Source organism: Branchiostoma floridae, chromosome 1, assembly GCF_000003815.2.
Source record: "Branchiostoma floridae strain S238N-H82 chromosome 1, Bfl_VNyyK, whole genome shotgun sequence".
Classification (NCBI taxonomy): domain Eukaryota; kingdom Metazoa; phylum Chordata; class Leptocardii; order Amphioxiformes; family Branchiostomatidae; genus Branchiostoma; species Branchiostoma floridae.
The window spans coordinates 33594501-33619553 of NC_049979.1; the positions used below are offsets into that span (position 1 = coordinate 33594501).

The following is a 25053-nucleotide window of genomic DNA, read 5'->3' on the forward strand; positions in this document are numbered from 1 at the left end:
GCATGATTAATATAATTAATGAGCACAGTTTATTAAGCCACAGTATTTCATAATACTAGAACACTTAAACATGACAAATGTAACTAGAAAAGAGAGAAATATCGATAGACATCAATCATGCAAATTGTTACCTAATTTACACAATTAATGAGAAATTGTTATTACAGTGTTAAATGACGAAAATTCCATTCTTCCGAAGCCACAGTATTTCATAATACTAGATCACTTAAACATGACAAATGTAACTAGAAAAGAGAGAAATACGATAGACATCAATTATGCAAATTGTTACCTATTTAATGAGAAATTGTTATTATAGTGCTAAATGACGAAAATTCCATACTTGCGACATTTGGCAGCAACATGTACGTTAAGTTGAACATGCATACGTAATTCATGTAAATTAGGGTCTCATTTACATAATTCATGAGAAAATGCTACAATAGATTTCTTTGCTAAGACTTTCATACTTTGAACACATTGTTATTCTTTGAATTATTATCTGGTGCATTTGCAGCCAGTAGGTACCCAATGTGTTTCGTAATGAGGCTGATTTACGAACTATAAGCTATAGCAATAATCTAATTTTTAATTTGTAGTGAACCTATTTTTCACTACATGTCGTAATCATAATAGTCAGTACATATCATGTTGTACAGTTTTTCAATGTCGAAAAAGCCTCTCTTGCATTGGTAACTTCAAGTTTAAAATCCCTATAAAAGGAATGGTTCGTTCTATTCATTTTATCGTAGACTCCAATCATAACAATCACCACCTGCGTTTCATCTGACCTACCCAAACTCAAATCAGCTCGGCGAGGACAATGCCCGCAACCCGAATCCGACAAACAAGCCACCAACCACAAACTCGAGTCAGGAAAACGCAGAAAACGCCCGGAAACTGAGTTATTTGTATCATGTACATGTACAGTATTTTACTTTCTCTGGACTGAAAGGCTGGGACCGCCATAGCCATGCAATCTGAGCACTTTCTCGTCCTTATTAGGTTGTCTTGCCATGGACGTTTAGTCATAGAAATGAGATTTTGACTTCCCTTTCTTCTGCTTATTTTTGTAGAATTGCACAGTATAGGTAGGGCATGCCCTAAAACGTTAGGGTGTTACATAAAACAAGTGGATTTGCACAACGCAGATTATCCATTTCAATTTACATAACTTTAGGTGATGTGACAAAGGGTCGTTCATGTCATGTGGCGCCGACCATCCGCATGCATCATTGGCGAATGGCCTGCGATTGGTTAAATAAGCCAGTGCTTGCCTTGCATTGTATCTATTTACAAGCGATGTGCAATGAACTTTGACTTGCCTTTTTCTAGCCCTCCGTAAGAACCACTGACTCATTCCTTTCGCTTGCTATCCGTCTTAAGCAAACAAAAAGAATGAGTCAGTGGCAACTACAGAAGATGGTGCCTATCCTAGGCATAGAAATAGAGTCCTAGGCTCATTTTCAGCTGCAGTACCGTAATGAACTGCTACCTATGGCCGTGTGCTGCAATCAATTTCATTATCTCAGATAACCAATCGTACAAGAGGATTCCTTTGACCAATAACACCGGCGGATTTTCTAGACTAGACCAATCGTGTATAGACTAGCCCCTGTGGTTACCTGTCTGAAACCCCAAAGTGTCGCGTCGTTCGTCTGCCAGCCGTCTGATGTGACAGACACACCTCGCAACTGCCATTACAAAAGGGCAGCACGACCGCTGTGAATCCTTTGTACTTCAAGCCGTGTCTAACCCAAGACAACAGGTTAGTAGGGTCGTTTTTCACATTTGTTTTAAGCAAGTTATCAACAGTCCAATGTAATGCCAATAATCGGCAACGTTAACGTTGAATTCTTTTGTGAACGTTGGAGGACATAAAAACGCGGACCTACCGGTGCTTTCATGTAAGGCCTCACTGTGCTATATCAATACGACCGATCGCTGTTGTTGTTTACATCCGGGGCATTCGACGGCTGGCGCCTACCAGAATGGCAGTAGATTGGATTAAAAATTCATATTTGAATTAGCAGATATTGGTTAATATGTAAATCAATCTTTTTCCAAACACCTGCGTCACCGTGAGCGTGACAACAAAGCAAGAAGACTGTCTCGACCTAATTGCAATAATTTCGCTTTGTTGCTTCCAGGATCTTATTGGTGCCATCAAGACGGATCAACTGCAGCTGCAATGTTCATGTTGGGACTTATCCCGGTGAGAGGTTGTCCGATGCCATCTCCACGGCTAGCTGTACGGTGACGTCCAGGAGATCGGTGCTCGTGTGAAAGCCCTGTCGGAGGACCCGAAACTAAGTTCAGTTCTTGTGTGTCTTATGGGGTGTGAAACGGAAACATATTGTAGAGATGGTCTGGGACTAACTTGTCGGCTTGATAGGAAGTAAACAATTTGTGCGGTCTCTTATGTATTAAACTATAGGCCGGTGTCTCTGACATCGGTCTGTGGTAAAGTGCTCGAACACATCGTGCACAGCCACATGATGAAACATCTAGACACTCATGGCATTCTGTCCCTAGCGCAACACGGCTTCAGAAAGGGTCTGTCCTGCGAGAGCCAGCTGGTGCTTACCCTCCAAGACCTGGCCAAAAACATGGACCAGAACAAACAGGTCGATGCCGCGGTGGTTGACTTTAGCAACGCATTCGATACCGTGCCTCACGAACGTCTGCTGAGCAAACTCGAGCACTATGGCATTTCTGGCCTTCTTCAGTCTTGGCTTAGGGCCTTCCTTGCGGAGAGAACCCAGAGGGTTGTCTTTGACGGTGGAACATCTCAAGTACCAGCCAATTTTCGCCCGCACTGACACCTACAAATTCTCATACTTTCCCAGAACAATTCCGGAGTGCCATTCCCTGCCTGGCACGGTAGTAAGTGCTCCCACCGTTGAGTGCTTCCGTGCCAGGCAGGAGGGCTGCTCGCCCTTACCCGGGACCTCAACTCCCCCCCCCCCCCCCGCTACTTTGCTCCACGCGGGGTCATCTGGGGGTACCTATGATGACGATGATGATGATGATGAATTACAACAAAACACGAAGGCTGTCTCGACCTAATTATAATAATTTCGCTTTGTTGCTTCCAGGATCTTATTGGTACCATCGAGCCCGGATCAACCAGAGGACCTGAAACTAAGTTAAGTTGTTATTTGTCTTATGGGGCGTTAAATGGAAACATATTGCAGAGATGGGCTGGGACTAACTTGTCATCGGCATGATAGGAAGTAAATAATTTGTGAGGTTACTTTAACTTTAAAAAATCTCTTGGTTGATGGTAAGGCGCTTGAGTGTGTTTTGTTGACATCTCGAGTGATGATGCAGGTAGGGGTTTATATCAGGACATTTTGTAAATGGAAGCTCCTTTTGCACTCAGGTCTTCAGCCCGTTTCTGTATTGTACAGGCCCGGTGTGTGGCTGATTTGGTTTCTGTGACTGTGTCGATGGCCGGGATTGTATTCGGCCAGTTACTGTAAATTCTGTGTTTTTTTTTAAACAGGGACTTCCCTGATTCACCATCTGTTGTCATTTCTGTTTTATGTCGTGGTCAGTGGTTGTCGGGAACCTAGACCATTACATAATCTGCCTTGTGTCGTTATCTTGGGTCCCGAACCAAGAGAACGACACAGGTCAGAAAGGAAAACAGGTGACCGAAGAGCCTATTTAATATCAATAGCACTAGACTTCTCGGCGTCGACACAGTTACAGAAACCGAATCAGCTATTCAATGGGCTTGTATAAGGCAGAAACAGACTGAAGCCATTACTCTCAAAATTGTAACCAAAACAAACGGCAGCATTACTTGGAATTTCAGCAAAGCGCACTCTTGTGCTTTCCATCATTCAAGAGATCATGATTATTCCCGCTATTTCTATGTTAAACCAAGAACTGAAATTACAATCACAAATCAAGTTAACTTCCTGTCATGCCTCATTCACATAGCTAAGCTTACTTTAAGTATTAGGTATAGTCTTTACCATATTTCTTGGTGAAGTTTCATTTTTGTCTCGTCTTTTATACTGAGGATCATCGTACCGTAAGAAGAAATGTCTGGACGCGGAAAGGGTGGCTAGGGCTGGCGAAGGAAGGTGCCGAACGTGAACGATTCGCAGTCTTCCCACACATATGACAAGGCATCGTATCGTATTGTGTGAAAGCAGTTTTTTATTATAGCTAGGACAACGTTCTTTGCCAATGAATAACAATTCATTTGTGTTGGCAAGTTTAAGTTTATAGTTCCATTTTCAATGTTTGTACCCGAACAATTAATGCTCTGTACTTAAATTAATGCTTGAATGACGCATATGAATACATTTGTATTATTGTTGGAATGTTTGTCAGGTGGATCATGGAAAGGTTTGCCATACGCATTCTTCATCTGAATATCAGATAGTCTGTATAGAGGTTTGGGGTGTTCAGTTTCTAGGTACTTGCCATTGGACAGGCCTTAATCCTTTTGTGTTTGTGGCAGCGGTGGTACGACACGCTGATGCATATGTCTGTTTCTTCTACCGATTTGTTAGAAATGACTGAACGTGGAAAGCAAGGAACGGAGTTGGATAATGGACGTGTAAAGCGTCACCGTTACTGAAAGTGATTCGTGACAACGTCCGGTGCATCACCAAGGCACGAGTCTTTCCGAGACATAGACAAGGTATTGTACTGCATTGTGTGTCCAGTTCGTATACTCGCCAATGGACAGCCGGCGTTGAACCAATTGTCTTTGTTGCAGCGGTAGTGAGGCAGTTCATGCATGTCTGTTTCTTTTGCCGATTTCACAGCAAGGCCTGCCGGGAAAATGTGGGCAAAGGAGGTGCCAGGCATCCGAGGAGACAGTGGTCCTGGCGGAAGCCGTCTTGGTGCCACTTCCCATAGTTGGATTCGTCGAAAGTCGTCTTCATCAGCTTCTTGAGAAGACATTTCATAACTGGATGTTTAGAGGACAGTCCGTATGTCAATCATCTCTACAAGACCTGATGGACATCAGTCTTTCACGGACATATGACAAGGTATGGCACTGTGTGTTGTGTAAAATTAGGCAATCGGCCTAATGCTAGGCATGTTTGTAGCACTGTATCTTGTTTGCGCAGCATTGTCAGTCCGTATAAACCGACAGTAGTAACAATTGTAGGACTACCCGAAACGTTCTAATTGTGTTGTACTGTGTTTTGTGAAAGTAGCTTTTCTTAATTGTAGGACAGCAGTCTTTTTCCTTTGTGCTGGTAAATTTAAGCTTACAGTTTGAATGTCTGGACCCGAACAGTGTTTTGGAGAGTTTTATTTCTATAATCAAAATTATGACTGGTTGAACAGTTTGTGTGAGGTTGCTGATGCATATATGTTTGTTCTACCGATTTGGCAGAAATGCCTGGACTTGCTAAGGGCGAAGGAGCTGGGAATGGAGGCTTCGGGTGCTACCATCACTGACGGTGCTTCGTGGCAACATCCAGTTCATCACCAAGCCAAGGAGTCATTCAGTCTCTCCAAGGCTCCTTTTGCACGCAGGGCTTCAGTCTGTTTCTGTGTTATACAGGCCCAATGTGTGACTGGTTTGGTTTCTGTAGCTGTGTCGATGGTCGGCATTGTTTTTAGCGTTACTCTAAATTCTGTTTTTTAGAAAACAGGAACTTTCCTGGTTCACCATCTGGTGTCATATCTGTTTTATGTCGTAGTCAGTGGTTGTCGGGGACCTAGACCATTACATAATCTGCCTCGTGTCGTTATCTTGGGTCCCGAACCAAGAGAACGACACAGGCCAGAAATGAAGACAGGTGGTTGAAGAGCCTATTTGATATTAGTAGTTTAGTCCTTTAGACACACTATACTTTTTGGTGTCGACACAGTCACAGAAACCGAATCATTGCAGACAGAATGCAAAGTGTACATTATGTATATCAAGATGTTAGATTCATGTAGTTAAGCTTGCCTATTCCCATATTTTTGAGTCAAGCTTCATGTTGGTCTCGTATTGCAAAGAGGTTTGGAGATACTGAGCTGTGTAGACATGCGTCTTTTGTAAGTAGTCTTTGTTTTGAATATATCATATCATGCCATTCCAGTACAGGGTGACTGTCTTTTGTTGTCACTTAGCCTTTGTGTTAAAAATGCATTTCAATTGTATTATTGTAATTCAGTAGATCGATTAATATTGCCCGTTTATTGATGAGTAGAGGTTGTTTGTAGCCTTTTAAATCAGTCATTTGGAAAAATCCCTACCTAAGGCTTAGGCTGACGCTGACACTAACACACAGGCACGAGCACACACACGCACACTAACAAACTAACCCTTCCAAACACACACTAACATACTGATGCAACATCTTTTTGTCGAACACTAATAATCAGCTCTGCCTAAGCCTTAGACTACAAAATAACTTTCTATTCTTCGTCAAGTACAAAGGCGCCAAGCTACCTCTATACCATGTAATGACAATGTTACATTTACTGATCTGATTTTGGCTCTGTTGGCCACCGTTTCCTAGAGTAAGGGTAATTGTTAATCTATGTATGGAAGATATTAAGATTTCAGTTCAATTTTTAAAGTTTTATATAGTGCTTGTGTATTTTTCTCAATTCATTGTGTGTTTTCTAGATTTGCACACATATGTTTGCATATATCCATTTTGTCAATAATTGCTATCAAATAAACAGTTTGAAATCAAATGTGTAGTGTTTATTCTACACTAGAATTGAAATGAATGGATTGTTTCACCCTCCCCACACCCTAAACTAGACGTAAAATGGATAGTCCTACCTCCCAATATGAAAAGGTTGGGTTCCTTTCCCCAGACCCTTAACCCCACGTGAAATGGATGGTCCTCATTCCATATCCTCAATCCCTTGTGAAATGGATGGTCCCCGTTCATAGATCTTTAACGCCGCGTATACCCCATGCATATCAAATGGCTGGTCCCTCCCTTACCAGTCCCTTAACCCCTTGTTAATGGATGGTCTCATTTTCCCCAGATCCTTAACCCCATGTGAAAAGGCAATTTATAATTGTACCCCTTCCCTTCAATCTTAACATTTCCAATACATTCTGGTAGACTTGGTAAGTATTTATCTCCATGAAAATAGAAATATAGTTTTGGGTGTGTCTGTGTGTGTGTGTGTCTGTCTGTGTATTTGTCTGTGTGTCCGGATCTTTGTAGTGAGCATAACTCAAGAAGCTCTGGATGGATTAAGATGATATTTGGTATGTGGGTAGATGTTGGGAAGACGAAGGTCAAGGTCAATTTTGGGCCCCTGGTTTATATAAGCTTTTCTTAAAGTCTTGGTAAAATTATTCATTGCCATATCCGACATTCCAGGGGATCAACTTTTGTCTTATGTTGAGTACGTTTTGTTTTAAAGAACTGCGAGTTCATGTAGTGGATACTGCTTGTTACCCCCATCCTCCATTTATACCACAGAATTGATGCATTCTGGCCAAAGCACTCAGAGCTGGAATTGAACCCAGTTGTATAATCAATGAAAAACATTTATGATAGGTCACTCGTCACAAGAGATCACCTTTCTTGTTAACAGCAATGCTCTACAAACATCCATAAAACAATCTTCTTACATACAGCCAGGCGAAATGATAGAACACAAATACAACACACTTACAACAACAATCATTAATACTTATAAACAATAAAACCGTCGCCATGGCAATAGTTTTTATTGCCACGCTTATTTCTATTAATTTAACTTACACAAATTTCAGAACAAGATTTTTTTAAATGTAGCCTGGTACCCAGCCGTACGATAGCTCCTGAGTCCCTTCTGTCCTCTCTGCAAATTTTTATTTCCACTTATGATTTAAAAAAATGTCTGGATACCAAGCTACAAAAACAGTGACTTCCTCTGTATCTTAGTGGACTTGTATTTTAACACTGAAATCAAATTATTTGAAAAAATTGAACCAGCCATGTTTCTACCTTTTCTCATAGCAATAGTCATATTAAGTATACAAAAAACAAATGTCAATGTCACAATACAATCACAATATGAAAGTGTGTCAGACTAAGTCTACATTGTGCTGCAATCTGTTTCAATGGCTGGGAAACCCTTACAGATACATATCCACAGCTCTACAAATACATCTTGTATTGTTTTGCAATAAAACAGATACATCGAAAAGAAATATCCATCACAGTGCCTTACCACAAGTAATGCACTTTTTTAGTGAGCCCTGGTTTCGGGAGCGCAAAGCCCAGTTCGACGGTTGGACACCATGCCTCGGCACGTTTGGAACTGGGCTCGGAAGTGTTGGAATCTGCCGCGCCGTTTGGAACTGGGCTCGGAAGTGTTGGAATCTGCCGCGGGACGTTTGGAATTAGGCTCGGAAGTGTTTGGATCATTTTGTCCCAGTCGGCCACGGTAAGTAGGTGACTGCAACGTTATACAAGGGTGCAGTGGGCAAGTACGTAGTCATTCTCCTTAAAATTTAACATCTTTCGGCTTCTAGTAGAAGCCGAAAGATGTTAAATTTTAAGGAGAATGTCCCTCCGAACGATTTCCGAGTCTTCTGTGTCCTGTCGTTTGCTCAGTACACGAGTTAAAGGTGTCACCTAGCGGCAGGCGTCTGCATCACACATAAACAGCAGCCCGTTGCGATGTTTAGCACCACTTGATTGTATCAAGATATCGAAACTCTTAAAAACTCTTAAAGATGTGAAGGTCCAATGTTACATTTGTATTTATGTTTTGAAGTTTGTAATTGACCTTAGACCATAGACCTTTAGGCTGTTGAGAACAGACGGACAGATAAATGGACGTACAGACAGACGGAATGACAAATAGACAGACAGACAGACAGACCATCCAGCCAGACCATCCAGCCAGCCAACCAACCAACCAACCAACCAACCAACCAACCAACCAACCAACCAACCAACCAACCAACCAACCAACCAACCAACCAACCAACCAACCAACCAGCCAACCAGCCAACCAACCAACCAACCAACCAACCAACCAACCAACCAACCAACCAACCAACCAACCAACCAACCAACCAACCAACCAAACCAATTAACAAACCACCCAGAAGGAAGTGGACCGGTCCAGAACGCCCCTGTGAAGCGGTGAGAGTGCGCCCGTCCGTTCCCCTCTGACCCACCAAAGTTTGCTAACGGAGAGAGCGGGAGGTTTGTGTGTGGTTCGGTGCGGAGTGGCTAGCAGCGGGCAAGGGCTTATCCTGGACTTCCCTTCACCACAAGTGAGCATCCAAGCAGGAAATTGCGTACAAATCCCAAGGAAATGGTCCCGGCATGGTTGCAGGGTCCTTGCGGCGTGGTTGCGGGCCTGAGACCGAGGAAACTCCGGGCGCTGTGCCTGCTCCTGGCCGCCGTGCTGCAGGCCGTCGGCGAGTCGGCGCCGCCAGCCGAAAAAACTTCCAAACCAAGTCGCCTGCCAGCTGAGAGAGTAAAGAGGTAAGAAACCGACGTTTAACAGGAAAAATCCTTTATTATCTACCCAGAGTAGCCGTAATTCCGTTGGAACGGAACTTTTCTTTTCCTGGAATTTCAATCATCACCTTGGGCATATTTTAATGATGCTAAGTCCCTGGGGACAGCCCATCTCGGCTTTCCTGTGGTCTATTTGTCATCCCGAAGTCAAGTTTACCTGGTAATGAAGACCGTCTGCCCGGCCGATCTGGTTTCACTTATCCGCCCCCAGCTTTTATTTATCACCCCGCCTGAGATTGAGTTGGACACATAGTTGAACAAAAGTTAATGAACTGGACTGTGTATCCATAGTTACTTAAGCTAGGTTAACGAAAAGTTAGTAAAAATTAAGATCTTTATGAAGACTCCTTGTTGAAACCAAACCAAGACCCTTATGTAAGCTGTAGGGAGTTAACTTTAACTTGTCATTGTTACTAGTAGTACCTTGTCTGTTAGTGAAGTTGAGCAATTTTTTTAAAAGTTAACTATCGTTAAAAGTTATCGTTAAAAGTCGTTAAAGATTTGAAAACTTTAACTTAGCTACTTGAAGTACTGTCCAAGCAGGGTTTTGGTCGGTTTCGGCTTTTTTGACGTGCGTTTATGCATCTTTTGTGGGCTTGCTATTTTGTCTTGTTTTATTTGAACTCAAAGCTAACAAAAAGGCCTTAAAGATACAAAAAGAAACAGCCAAAGCAGAACCTCTGCTTGGAGAGAGTAACTTGATGTTGAAGTCTACCTTTGTAGTGCTACCCAGCACAGCTAGGTAAACATCAGTAGACACTACGTGGGTCAGGTAGGGTATCGTTTCTTGGCAGCCAGGCCAAGAAGTGTTTTGTCCACAAAGTTTAAAAGGGCTTGAGTATCCTAAACTCCAGAAGACTTTGAAGAGAGTGTTATTTTCTGTCATTCAATTTCTGATATTAATTTTAATTTGGGGAAGAAAGAAAATGTATACTTCTATGACTACTTCACATAGTTACACGTTACGTACCCACTAGTCCTGCATGCATCAAAATATGCAAATTCAGCATTCTACTTAACTCCCCAAGTGCTCTTTAAGTTTAATTCAATTACGGTAAGTTAGCGTAAGTATTACTGTAAATGCAGAAATGTTCGCGGTGGATTAATGTTCGCGGTGGATTAATGTTCGCGGTTTTAATTAAAAACCACCGCAAACATTTTTCCATAACAGTAAGAGACTACAGTGCATGGTGCTACTGCGAAATTAAAACCACCGCGAACTTAAATACATTTACAGTATCAGCCTATGTCTGAATACCATGTGTCTGACAATGCCTGACAAAAGTTAGGCTACAAAACTGATTTGAGGGGCTTAATGATAAGAAAAAACTTGTCCTGTTATGTGCTCTTTGATATCTTGTGACCAATTTGCCTTCTTGGTCTGCATAATAATATTGCTTCTCATTTATCCCCAAAATATGCATGATAAAGGAAATGTCTATATGTAGGAAATGCATGGGTAGAGTCTCCATGGGTTTAGTGAGTGTCATGTTTGTTTTACAAACACACATTGCATAATTTGCCATGAGTGGAATCCTACCAAAAAATTGGCTGATTTTGTATTTATTGATTTACAATCTTTTGGAAAATAACACCACCCTCAAAAGTTTAGCACCTCTTTAATTTGCTACAAAGCCATTCCTAGTAGAAGAGACTCTTTACACCCCTAGCCATGGCTTTAATTTCCGGAGGTGAAGTTTCCCCACGTTGTCTGTTTTAACTTGAGACACGAAAGGAAGGAAGTCTGGTATAAACAGGTCTGCCTGGGCACGGTGGGTCAAAAAGGGGATTTAGTGGATACCTGTGGCTGATTTCCAGGTATTTTCTACTAGTGGGAGAACAAAGTTCCCCCTACAGTTGCCATGGCAACAGGGTAAACTTTCGATGTTTGGTGATACAATACGGTTTAATAGATTCTATTGTGCTGTTGAGAAGAAAAAGAAACAGTTGAAGAGGGGATGGTTTCTGGAGGGTTTGTCCAGTGAGATTTGTTTATGTTGAACCAGTGGGGTTCCTGACAGTAGTCCACTATTCACATCTGAAAATAAACAAACTACTGGGCCTGTCTGAAGTAGGCCACAGCAAGTAAATTTTATGGATGACATCAGTGGGCTCATTAATACGCGACAATCCAATCTCGTTGGGAGGTCTCGCGAGACTGTAATCTGGCCGCGCGCGCGCGTGATTTGACAGTCGGACGGTAACAGCCTTCAGCAGCCCAGCGGCTAACAATGGCTTCTCCCAGCATCGACTCGATCGAGTCAACTTCAGAGATTCGTTGTGCTTTTATTTGGCAACATCCGCCGGTAAATCGGCATGCCATGAGCAGATAATATTGTTGTGAACCTATGGACTCGATATCGTGCTGTAAATTTGCAACTTTCTGGTCATTTTTCACAATTTTTGACGGGCGGTTTATGCTTGCTTGTCGTGAGAAAAACGTGCATATAGGCGCGTCGCCTTACTTGTAGTTACTCGGATAAGTTTGGCTCAAGCCGTAAAAATATCCCACAAAAGCTTAGAAGTACCATCATTGGATCCTTGTAGATCCAAACTCGTAAGACTTTCGGCGATTTTGACCGTAAATTAGTCGATGGCAACATATCGGCCTTTGGGAGTTTACGCGTACGTGAGTTGGGGAGGGGGCGTGTTTCCGTGTTCGTTTTGATCAAGACGGGGTCACTTTTCCGACTATGTCTATGATTTCAGTTTTCGCCAGATGAAACTCCACAAAAACGTGAACATATCGATTTAGGGTCCTTCTGGGTAGAAATCTAGCATGGTCTCGGCGGCTTTGTGGGCAACTTTTTATTGGTTAACTTCATACGTGATGAGTGGGTGTGTCTGCAAATGTATAACGTTTGGCATTTGCTGTTCTTTTTCAGATCAACGCGTCGCGATCGAAATTCACATCGTCAGGGAAATACTGCAAATCATATGGATGCAATAGCCGTATTTCATGTTTTATAAAAGATGTCTTAACATATGTTCTTACTCGATCTCGTAGAGCTTTGCAACTCATGCTTTTGAGAAATGATAATTACATGTATATATCATTAGTGTTTTTTCCAAATGATAGACAAGTTCTCACAGCATTTACAGTATTGACGAAAATAAGCATCCGATAAGTAATACTTTTGGGAAATGGTAATGTTTCATACACATAATCATTCAAATGTACATTGTATTAAAATGTGAACTTTCAACATCTCTGACTGTTTTTGTGTGGCATAATTTTTGCAACAAATCAGACATCGTCCTACTCAGACCTAAGACAGGTAAGCCGTAAGGTGTTCACTTCCCGGTGCTATACATAGAAGTCCACTGTATTCTGGCGATGCAGTGGTCTGGACACTCTGCATCAACAATCAGTCTTTCTTCATACATACCATAGAGTTTCTTACCTCCTTTGGCTCTTTGAGTGAACAGCTCCGGTAGTATGGCTGTTTTGTGAAAGTGGTCAAGCTTTGGGATATTCTTCTTCTGCCATTCTGAGTCTACTTTAATTCGTTCGCAGAATAAATTATCCCTGCCAAAGTAGACAACGAAGTCCGCCCAATTTAAGTTACAGCAATAGACATTCCCTTGCACTTGGTGGTGGTACCTGTGTGACGTCTTGAGTGCTGCACTGCTGTCTACCTTTGTTCTTTGGACTGCCTATTTTAGCGTGAGTCCTTTCTTTGAATGGGGACACAATGAATACACGAATGCGTTATTGGAAATACATGCAGTAGATGTACACATTTCCCGTTAAAAAGTATAAAAAACGCACATTTCTAATTTCATGTTCATGGTGAAATTATCCCTTCCGAGCTGTCTTTTTACCAGACAATCCCAGTGCTTAAGTAACGTGTTATCATCAAGTACATTTGGGGGGATCTTGAAAAATATGATGCATGTTGGCACTTTCTCTTCATTGACACACTTGGACTGACGGCTATTGCATCCATATGATTTGCAGTATTTCCCTGCTGATGTGAATTTCGATCGCGACGCGTTGATCTGAAAAAGAACAGCAAATAAATTAATGCCAAACGTTATACATTTGCAGACACACCCACTCATTACATATTACGTTAACCAAAAAAGTCGGCCACAAAGCCGCCGGAACCATGCTAGATTTCTACCCAGAAGGACCCTACATCGATATGTTCACGTTTTTGTGGAGTTTCATCTGGCGAAAACTGAAATCATAGTCGGAAAAGTGACTCCGCCTTGATCAAAACGAACGCATATACGCGGAAACACGCCCCCCTCCCCAACTCACGTACGCATAAACTCCCAAAGTCGATATGTTGCCATCGACTAATTTACGGTCAAAATCGCCGAAAGTCTTACGAGTTTGGATCTACAAGGATCCAATGATGGTACTTGTACGCTTTTGTGGGATATTTTTACGGCTTGAGCCAAACTTATCCGAGTAACTACAAGTAAGGCGACGCGCCTATATGCACGTTTTTCTCACGAAAAGCAAGCATAAACCGCCCGTCAAAAATTGTGAAAATGACCAGAAATTTGCAAATTTACAGCACGATATCGAGTCCATAGGTTCACAACAATATTATCTGCTCATGGCATGCCGATTTACCGGCGGATGTTGCCAAATAAAAGCACAACGAATCTCTGAAGTTGACTCGATCGAGTCGATGCTGGGAGAAGCCATTGTTAGCCGCTGGGCTGCTGAAGGCTGTTACCGTCCGACTGTCAAATCACGCGCGCGCGCGGCCAGATTACAGTCTCGCGAGACCTCCCAACGAGATTGGATTGTCGCGTATTCTCGCCTGATGTCAGAAAAAAAAAAGATTTTTTTTCCTCTTTGGGAATGGTCAGATAGACCAAAATAGGCAAACTTGTTGTTTTGTAGCCTATTAATCATACTTGTAGAATTTAACTTACATACTTAACATACTTTATTCAAAAGATGTGCTTCGCAGCCCCAAAAACGGGCTGAATTATGCAACAAATTCACAGACTTCAAGTGTCCACTAACAACTGATTGATTCATCAAACTTTACACATTAATGTCGAGAGTCTGCGAAACAGAATTATTCATGTGACCATACACTTTTAAGAATTGAATACTTAAAAGAGATAGATCGGAATATACAATATAATTGGAGAGTTCTAGTGTCCAATTGTCAAACAATATTTACATGCCCTGGTTGTGGAGTTCTATCGCCTGATACTGAAACGACACTAGGGAGGGAATGTAGTTGCCAGCTTGGCAAGTGACATCAGTGTACCACACTAGTATCACTTTTACTACACATTGGTTCATTTCTTTAGTACAGGAATAAATGCCCTTTTAGTTGTGATGCCACGTTTTGTCACTTCAAGTCTTGTTATGCACTCTGTATAGGATGTCATCCATAAGATTTATTTGCTGTGGCCTTACAGTGGCAGAGGCCATGACTGCTTCTCTGGGCCCTTACTGTTGACTCAAGTGTTTCCAGACCTGTCCCTCAGGAAAGAAGAGCTGTCTTCTGTTTCCTCCAAGACCTTCCAGTGAACTCTACATAGTGTCCTTCTTAAGTTCATCTCCTTTTGAAGCACACAGGTTCTGACATAAGAGAGAACTTAGTCAGTCAGTGGTATGGCCAGGCCAAACTAATTTCTTGCTTGTCTGATGTTTGGAGAAAATAATTTGTCGGGTGTGCCAAATGAAAATAAATGCATGATTGATGAAAAGAAAGACTTCAACTATCTTCAACTTCAAAATACTTTATATCAGCATTTTTGCATTTTCAAAAGGTTGATGATGCAATTTGCTAGAAAGTAATCAAACAATCAATCAATCAATCAATCAATCAATCAATCAAGCATTTAATCATCCATCCATTCATCCTCCTATCCATCCATCCTTCCATTCATCCTCCTTCTATCCATCCATCCATCCTTCCATCCATCCATTTATCCTCCTTCTATCCATCCATCCATCCACCCATCCATCCATCCATCCATCCATCCATCCATCCATCCATCCATCCATCCATTCTTCCGTCCAACCATCTGCCATCTATCTATCCATCAATCTATCCATCCATCCTCCTTCCCTCCATCCATTCATCCATCCATCCATGGTCTTAGGTCTTGTCTAAGGTCTTCCTGTTATGTGCAAGTACTAATCAGCTTTGTTCTTAACACCAAACTAACAGTTCCAAATACTACACAGAGATTTATTCTAGTCCAGTTTGGACAACAGTGAGGGTAGGTTAACGTTGATGTTCACCACTGACTTGCGAATAGAAACTGTCAACAAGTCAATAGTCAACAACTCCACAATATACAACATGTCTTTCTCACCTCTCTATGTCCTTTTTTGTGCTGTGAAGGTTTTTATTCTTATGAAGAATGAAGAGGTGGACCATAATTTTGTTACCTAATTAAGTTTTTCATTAATTTCAAACTTTTCACCTGTTAAGAACTATCTTACATCAAAACCTATTAGAAAAATTCCCCTATGGGATTTTTCCAGATTTCATTGTTTTTTAAAAAACAGTGTATTTGGGGATAGGACAAGTCAATGACGGTGTTTTCAAGTGGCAATATTTTGAAAATACACATTGTAGGTCCATAGACTTGATAACCCCAAATACTATACAATGGATATAGGTTACCCGCGGATAAAGCCAAAGGTGTACTAGCGTTATACTTCTGATCCGATTTATCATTACAGACATAGAAATGGGCACCCCCCTAGTCCAATCAAGATACTTGGCCGTTGGTATTAAAGACTGTTTGAAATGTCTATTAAGTTCTCTCTGAGGTAAAGCTATAACGCTGTCCCTCCCCATACCTATAGAATGGTATATCCCTACTTCAACAACAGCCTCCTTGTATGTAGTGTGTTTGAAAGGAGAGCAAAGAGAGGGACGTTTGTTTTCTTTCTCTGCTCCCTTTGTTGTCTTACACGTGTACCTAATCCCGTAAATTGACCCAACTGCCAGTATATAAAAAGGGCTGTTTAGACTGGTAGTGGATAGGTTTGTTTGAGCCTGGAGTTGTCCATTGTAGCCTGATGACTGGAGTTAAGAACTGTGCCTGGAGCTCTCAGCCGACGGAATCTCGTATTGCACCCAAAACTGGATTCCCTGCATACCTGGAAATGACCATGGTTAACACATTGCCACAAGCTGCCTAGCCAAAGGTGAAAGTGGGGTACAGACGTCCTGGCCCGTGGAATGATTAACACTAGTTCACCTTTATCCAGGGGGTAACCTATATCCGTTGTTTAAAAAAAAAAGATTTGATAGGTGTATCAAGAATCTTCAATGCCATTTCTATCAAAAATACAGTTTAAGTTTAAGTTTTTGAGGGTGACACCCCCAACATATTTTCATCTTGTCGCTGTGAGCGCAGATGGTGCGGGGCGTTGCAAAGGAGGTCCCCGGAAATTTTGAATCTGGACCCTCTGAAACGCAATTTTCTGCATTTTGACGGGACTTAGGGCAACAGTTAGGGCAGATTTGAATTACGTTATACACACAATTCATCCATTACGCTTTACGGTAAATTCCAGGGAGCTACAACGCTCTACGCAAAATGCACCGATTACGCTCTACGTTGAATTATGTGATCCGTCTACGCTCTACGCAAAAGGGCATGCAGGCCCCCACTTTTCTGTAGGCTGAAAAAGTGGTGATTTAATTTGCTCAGGTATAGGCTCTAGTTACATTGTATTTAGTAAATGTTCAGGTAAAGGCACAGGTGTACCAGGTGTTCAGGAACTGACCTATAAAAATGACTTGTTTACAGGTACAGGGTTTAGGTACTAGTACACAGTCTTCTAGTAGATTCAGTCAACTTGTTTATTATCTCTTGAAAACAATCCAGGGTATTATCTGACCAATACTCTTTAGTCCTCCTTTAGATACGGAAGTGAGACCAAGTTATGTACACATCACTCTATACTGCTCCTAATCTCTTTAACCAATATTTGTAGACATCTAATAGGACCAAGACAGAAAGTGAGAGACAAACACGGGAGGTTTGAACAGTGTTACCGTAGCTCAACATCGTTAGCACTGGACAAATATTTGACCTTTAGCTTTTGAAGTTCTTACAATAAATGTCATCCTTGTGGCTTGAGACAACAATACACAAATTACCGACTGACAGCATGCAGTTAGCAGGCAACTGAGTTGTAGACTAGGCCCTGGAAAGAAAAAAGTTTCTGGTTACCTTAGGCCACCCAATTTAATTTCTTGGTTCACGGATTTTTTCATTGAAAATATGGAGTGACAGGGCGAAAAAAAAAAAATTGTAAAATGATTGGGGTAAAGATAAGGGCTAATCCAAAACATAAAGAATAAAAGGTTTTCAGCTTGAAAAAAGTACAAGAACACTATTACTGTACAGTAACAGCACCTGTTCGTCAAAAATTACAAAAGTAGTGCCAGTTTTTATGTTTGTCCCAGTCTTCATGAATAGAAATTTAACTGGAATAATAATACCAACATTTTAAGGAGCTTATAATATAAAGGCCAATTTGCTAACACCAGAAAGTTGGTTAATGGTTTCATTAATGTTGAAAATTTGCTGAGTGGTAATTTTTATTTTTATTTTTTTTCCCAAAAATAGGAGCGAGTGAGTCCGTGAACCAAGAAATTAAATTGGTGTGGCCTTATTGACCTTACCAAAAACTTGCCAACCTAAGGCTTTTTTTGCCATAAAATGCCCTATTCTACTGATATTCTACTGATATTTTGAGTTATGAAATTCATATAAAAACAGACAGTAGACACTCTGTAAGGCTTACTAAGTACTAAGAGTTTTAAAGTGTTTGCTAACACTTAGTAACAGTGTATGATTCCTGCGATTTCTTAAAAGTTAAAGCCAGAAACGTGTCCAAGGCAAGACGCTGCCATAGAAATCACTACTCATTGCTGTCTGATCTTCTAGCATTGTTGTCCATGTACATGGTAGCCCTAGATAACTTATAGATGGTGCCAAACAAACATACTGTTACAGTAGTGGTTTATTTTTGCAGTCTCTACTGTGACCTTTCTACAATGAATTCATGACACTCAGAATATGTCTTCCTGTAGATCAAACACACTTCACAAGCACTTGAACTCCAAATTTGAAATACTGCAAAAACAACTCGTTTTACAGTAAAATAAAAAGTAACTGAGTTTACAGTACTTGTGAAGCTTTCATCTTAAAGTTTGTTGTTCTTCAAAGTGATCCTAACTTATCTAAATAGTATTGTCATATTTGCACAATGTAAAATGGTGTTCCCAGTATCTTATCAGTACAGACTGTCCCTTTCAGCATAGAAGAAAGGATGTTTATAAACACTTACCCAGGCACAGATAAGGCTGAGCCTCTTGTTTGGTCTGGATCAGACCTACTGGTACTGACAGGGATTGAACAGAGCCGACCGCTGAGAACTCTGTAGTGGTCCTAATGCAACCCGTACAGGTTTGACTGTGTATCAATAGCCAGGTGGTCCTTATGTAGAGGTGGCTACCTGTAGTACCAGTAAAGCTTTGACAGTGTATCATACATTGTAGACTAGTTGGTCCCTATGTATTGTAGAGGTGACTACTTGTGAACAAATTTGACTGTATAGCAATGGCCAGGTGGTCCTTATGTAGAGGTGGTCACTAGTACAGGTTTGACAGTGTATCATTGACTAGTAGGTGGTCCCTATTTATTGTAGAGGTGACTTATTGCAAAAGTTTGACTACATATGTATCAGTGGCCAGGTGGTCCTTATGTAGAGGTGGTCCCTAGTACAGGTTTGACAGTGTATCATTGACTAGTAGGTAGTCCCTATTTATTGTAGAGGTGACTTATTGAAAAAGCTTGACTACATATGTATCAGTGGCCAGGTGGTCCTTATGTAGAGGTGGTCCCTAGTACAGCTTTGACTGTACATGCATACCAATTGCCAGGTGGTCCTTATGTAAAGATGGTCACTACAGGTTTAATATATATCAATGGCCAGGTGGTATAGGTGGTCTGTACAGTCAAACCAGTACAGGTTTGACTGTACTGTATTTGGTAGGAGGCTGTAACAGTTTCTCCTGTGCTGAAGTTAGGTAACGTTAGGTATATAGAGCAGATCTGGGTGAAAGTGTTTTATCAACATCGTACATCAATGACCAGGTGGTCCCTATGTAGAAGTGATACAGGTTTGTATATACAGGTTTGACAGTACTGTATTTGGTAGGAGACAGTAACTACAGTTTCTCCTGTACTGAATGCAGGTTACGATAGGTATGTAGAGCAGATCTTGCTTTGGTGAAAGTGTTTTATCAACACCGTACATCAATAACCAGGTGGTCCCTATGTAGAAGTGGTACAGGTTTGTATATACAGGTTTGACAGTACTGTATTTGGTAGGAGACAGTAACTAACAGTTTCTCCTGTACTGACTGAAGCCAGGTAATGTCTTCTCTAGGGTATGTAGAGCTGAAAGTGTTTTATCAACAGCAATTGGGAAAGTTATCTTTCCCAGCTGATCAAACAGCTACTGTGGAGGGGACTCTCAGACTGGAATGTTGACTGGCCAGGTCTGGTAGAACTTAGAGGCCTACATACCCTTTTATGTAGAGCATAATCAGCCGCTTTGATTTGACATAATTCTTAGATGGACAGGACAGCTCTAATTTGACACAGAGCATAATTAGAGTGTTCCAGCAAACATACACATAAGCATAATCGTAGCCTGCATTTAGCATTAAGGTTTCATCCCAGGCTAAATTACTGTAAATGCAGAAATGTTTGCGGTGGATTAATGTTCGCGATTTTTGCGGTGACCACTTCACCGCGAACTTAAAACCACCGCAAACATTTTTCTGTTATGGTATTAGACTGCAGTCTATGGTGTTACCGCGAAAGTAAAACCACCGCGAAAAGTCCTTTTCCCCGCTACCGCAAAATTAAATCCCCGCGAACTTAAATACATTTACAGTTACAGCATTTTGACTTCCAAATGTACAATCGGCTAATTGTCTGTAGTTATCAGATACATGATCTTTTAATTAGGAAAAATGATAATCATTTATTTTGTAATAACAGTAGACAAGAATTAGTTGATGTGCGAATGTACAATTGTATAGGATGTATTGTTCAGACTGTATACCTTGACGCCATCCTAAGACAATTTTGAAATATCCCTTTAAACAGCTGACAATATCATCTCAATCCTTTTCTATTAGTGAGACTGTTGATAGCTGGATATGAAAGAATTCTATATATGTTTTTTTTTACCATATGAATGATGTCATCAAGTTTTATTGCCCTTTAAGATAATATCATTTTTTTTCAAATAGAAAATACACCACACTGTTTATGCAACTTTGCTTTTCATGTGTGTAATGATCAAACCTGCAAATGTACTGTCTTAAGTTTTCAGATACATGATTTTTTAATTGGGCAAATATTATAATTGTAATAACAATAGACTAGAATTAGTTGATGTACGAGTGTACGTTAGTACAGGACGTATTGTACAATTTTGAAATATCCCCGAATGTATAGCTGACAATATCGCCTCAATCCTTTTCTCTAACTAAGTGAGACATTTTTGGAGTCATCTTGCTGGAATGTCCCATGGAAAGCCTGTACTGAAAGGTGGAATCAGTAATGATGCGTCTGGGTTGACAGACGGCACCTGTATTGTGTTGTTTTGTTTGGGTAAGGAATTTGGGTGGAATCTCGGCTCTGTTGGTACCTGCTAGGATGGTGACCCAACACACGCTGCTGGTTACTCTTACATTTTTGTTCTAATTTGTGATAAAACTCAAGATATGAAATTCAATGTCATTTTTCACTCTGAAGATATAAGCAGGCTTTGCAGACCTTTTATTCTGGGGGATTTCAACTTCAAGCGACATGTTTTTTTGAGGGGGGAGATGGTGAAGTCATCCCTGAGGGATGTCCCTGTAGCTCAACTGGTACCATAGCATCCTTACAGCTGAGATCCTTGTTGCAATTAGGAAATTCAGGTTCCAATACTGGATTGGGCATCTCGGTTTGGCTGCAGGATCTTTCAGAGGGGATGTAAAATGGTCATGGAGGGAGGGGGGTGGACAGTGTTCAAGGTGCCTTGAGCTCCTTAAAGAGGATGGCCTAGCAACCTCTCCCTGTAAAGATAAACCTGCTACCGAAACAGCAAAGAAAACTTGCTGCCTTGTGTGCCACTAGGAGCTACCAAGCCTTAACATATGAACGAACGAACAAGAAAGAAAGTAATCATTGCTTCTTATGTTGATGTCTGAAAACAGTAAGACTTGTTGGTATGTTCTCTTGTCAACAGCAGCTTTGATGCAGTCTCCTCACACCACCCCCTGCTGGCAGCCTGCCCTGGAAGGTTCCATCCTGAACCTCTTGATCCGTGTTGGGGTTCAAGTTCAGCTCATCGCTCTTGTAGGATCGTGGCTGGAAATCAAATAAACGATCCGTACCTCAGTTCAAGTTCTAGAAATGTACTGACAGACAAAAGTCTTTGAAATCGGTCCGTCATGTCAACTGTTCTTTACTTTGATGTCTGCCTGAATTGTGCTTGTTGTTGGTCTGTTGGATCTGTGGTTGTACTGCTGAATTCAAGTAAAGGTTCAAGGTGCACTCTCACTGCACTTGTGTCACTGCAGGGTTTGTTCGCTGCGTCACTGTATTGTTATTTTCTACGATTTTTTATAATTCAGATATTGCGTACAAGACAAAATACACAATAACTTGAATAAGTAAGAAAATTTGTTCACAAAAAGTAAGAAAATTTGTTCACAAAAAGTAAGAAAATTTGTTCACAAAAAGTAAGAAAATTTGTTCTTTATCACTGAAATTCGTTAAGTATCTTTTGAACCCCGCAGTGACGCAAGCTTGACACAAGTGCAGTGAGAGTGCACCTTAAGGTAGCATGCATAGAGGAGTCCAATGGTAAGTGGTCCTGCCTCTCAACCTACTAGTAGAAGCCGTGAGTTCAATTTTGTGGAGCTCACCCAACATGCACACTGCCAGAAAGGGTTGCAGTCCTTAAACAGGAGGGAATTTTAAGCTGTGGTCCACTGTTCATTGTACTTGTGGAAAAGAGCTAGGGAAATTTCCGTGGTACAATGAAACCATAAAAACTGCCCATTTTTTTTAGCTCATCCTCCAAATATCACGAAGATCTTTCCACAGTATCTTGAGTTATGTTGTCTACATACAATCAAACAACTAGCTCTGCTGAGTGCTACATGTAACTTTCAGAAGCCACCAGGGTGCGCATTCTTCAACTTGACCTATCAGGGCTCGAAATACTGGGTGCATGTGCACCCAGGTGCACCCAAAATTGGAACTGTGCACCCAATTTTTTTCAGTAGGTGCACAGGGTGCACCCAAATATTTTCTTAGGTTTATGTATGGAAAGATATCAAGTATACTAGTATACATCATAATCTCACCCTCACACTCAGGGTTGACAATCGCGGCAAAGCCTATGATATCACCCCTGACAACTCAGCCACAGTATTCGGTTATTAGGGGTGCCTTGCTTATGAATATTAATGAGCTTACCTGATTTGTCGCAGGCCAATCAGCGACCGGATTGCAAGTTTCGAACAAACAGCGTACGCATGGTACGGCGCGGCGTGCACAAAGATCTGTTTATCTTTGCGTGACGTTTATATTTTTTTTTTTTCATATGCTAGGTCGGTATACGTTGATGCCGTGGTTACCTATACCCACAGAACCGACAAATGTTAAATTTGGTACCTAAATAAAGACGGCTGGACGCTGAAAGAACTGTGAAACGTTATGTCGGTACTGTTATCTTGCTCTTGAATATTAATGAGTCGCCTTATATGGCGCCTTTCCGAGCTTGCGACAACAAAAAGCCATCCACTCCGATGGGCTGACAGTTGGTTAGAAGCCACGCCCCTAATAACCGAATTCTGTGGCTGAGTTGTCAGGGGTGATATCATAGGCTTTGCCGCGATTGTCAACCCTGAGTGTGAGGGTGCATAATCTTGACATCTAAGTGTTAGAAAGATAATAAAAATGTCTGTCATGTTACTTGTTTAGGAATTTGATAGCTTGAACTAAGTTTTGTTATTAGATTTTTTTGACATTCTACTTAAATTTAAGTGGTCACCCAATTTTTTAAGCTGGGTGCACCAGTGCACCTAATCCCAAAAATGAATTTCGAGCCCTGCCTATGTTTAACATCCTTGGGAATCCTCCTTTTCCTTTAAAATTTGTGGGATAGAAGGAACAGGTATGTAGGAGCTGTCATTCATATGATAGAGACTCACAAATTATTCGTATTTCGCAGTAAAATACCAGATTCTCCAAAAAGTCACAACCAAGCATCCGCTTGTTTCAGTATCCACAGACTAATTAAATAGATAATCTAATGAAATTGCTGTTGCCAGGCCTTCTGAATTTACCGTTAAGCATTGTTGAGCCTTATAAGCTTACCATTAAGTATAGCCAGGATCCCCCAAGCAGACTCCCTTCTCATGCACAATACATACTATAAATTGATTTCCTTAAGGTCATGGGGTCTTGTGGTAGGAGGTAAAAGAAGGCGTTCTTGCAATTGAAACAGCTCTAAGCACTTAGTAATGCAATGCAAGACTAACAAATGTGATCGCTGTGTGAACATAAAACCACCGGGTTCCAATTATTTCATGAAAGTAGACAGAGTTCTAGCTAGTGCTTTTTAGCGTAATGGCCCACTGCGCAATAGTTTGTGACCACCACGCTAAAATGACTACCACTACCTGACTGTCGCTAATTTTAAATGGCATAGTTATATAGTACTTTGCTATCATTTACTTGTTGAACAATGTCTAATCAATGTCTGAACAATGAAAAATGATGATATGCCACTCAAAAGTGACCCAAAAAATTCTTCAAATCAATTGTGATGCTAACAGTGCCAACTTTTTACTCTACATTTTCAAAATCTCAACGTGGAAGGTCTGAGACCACCCTTCTACACCGATCTCCTGATTGATCGCTTTGCTACCATGCCCTTACCATTACACTGAAATAAAATCCTGGCTAGAACCATCAGGTACAGAAAGGCCCCTCACATCAAACAGATAATCTTTGTGTCTTTCCTTTAATGCCACTATCTTGTTGACGATCGCAGGATTTGGTAGCTGGTTGGAAGGACTTGAGATACACTTGATAGTTTGGAAGGCTGCTATATAGGAGCGTGATTTTAGTCAGGCTAAATATTTCTGCATTTACAGTAAGCTGGTTGTGCCATAGGCTATAGAAAGGCCCCTCACATCCAACACATAATCTTTGAATGTGTCTTTCTTTAATGCCCACTATCTTGTTGACGATCAGAGGATTTGGTAGCTGGCTGGAAGGACTTGAGATAGACTTGATACTAGTTTGGCAGGCTGCTAGGAGCGTGATTTTAGTCAGGCTAAATATTTCTGCATTTACAGTAAGCTGGTTGTGCCATCGGCTATTGAAAGGCCCCTCACATCAAACAGATAATCTTTGTGTCTTTCCTTTAATGCCACTATCTTGGTGACGATCACAGGATTTCGTAGCAGGCTGGAAGGACTTGAGATACACTTGATAGTTTGGCAGGCTGCCACTGTGCACTGCAGGTGACTGTTACCATAGAGGTCGCTAG

General features: G+C 41.2%; 1 protein-coding gene and 2 long non-coding RNA genes across 19 annotated transcripts in view; all 3 read left to right on the top strand.

The window, feature by feature from the left end:
• Positions 1-1483: 1483 nt before the first annotated feature.
• On the top strand, positions 1484-4021 carry LOC118411090. Its single transcript, XR_004830645.1, has 3 exons — positions 1484-1768; positions 2151-2313; positions 3099-4021. It is a non-coding gene; the product is annotated as an uncharacterized LOC118411090 (long non-coding RNA).
• Positions 4022-4527: 506 nt separating this feature from the next.
• On the top strand, positions 4528-6067 carry LOC118411040. Its single transcript, XR_004830632.1, has 3 exons — positions 4528-4663; positions 4791-5018; positions 5372-6067. It is a non-coding gene; the product is annotated as an uncharacterized LOC118411040 (long non-coding RNA).
• A 3037-nt stretch (positions 6068-9104) lies between these two features.
• The window catches only part of LOC118410575 (kielin/chordin-like protein), a 113466-nt gene continuing 97517 nt past the window's right edge, over positions 9105-25053 (top strand). For all 17 annotated transcript variants that reach the window (XM_035812350.1, XM_035812358.1, XM_035812394.1 and 14 more), the window contains exon 1: positions 9105-9428. In XM_035812350.1, the coding sequence (XP_035668243.1) occupies positions 9256-9428 (173 nt within the window). In that variant the 5' untranslated portion in view covers positions 9105-9255. The remainder of the gene's footprint in view (positions 9429-25053) is intronic.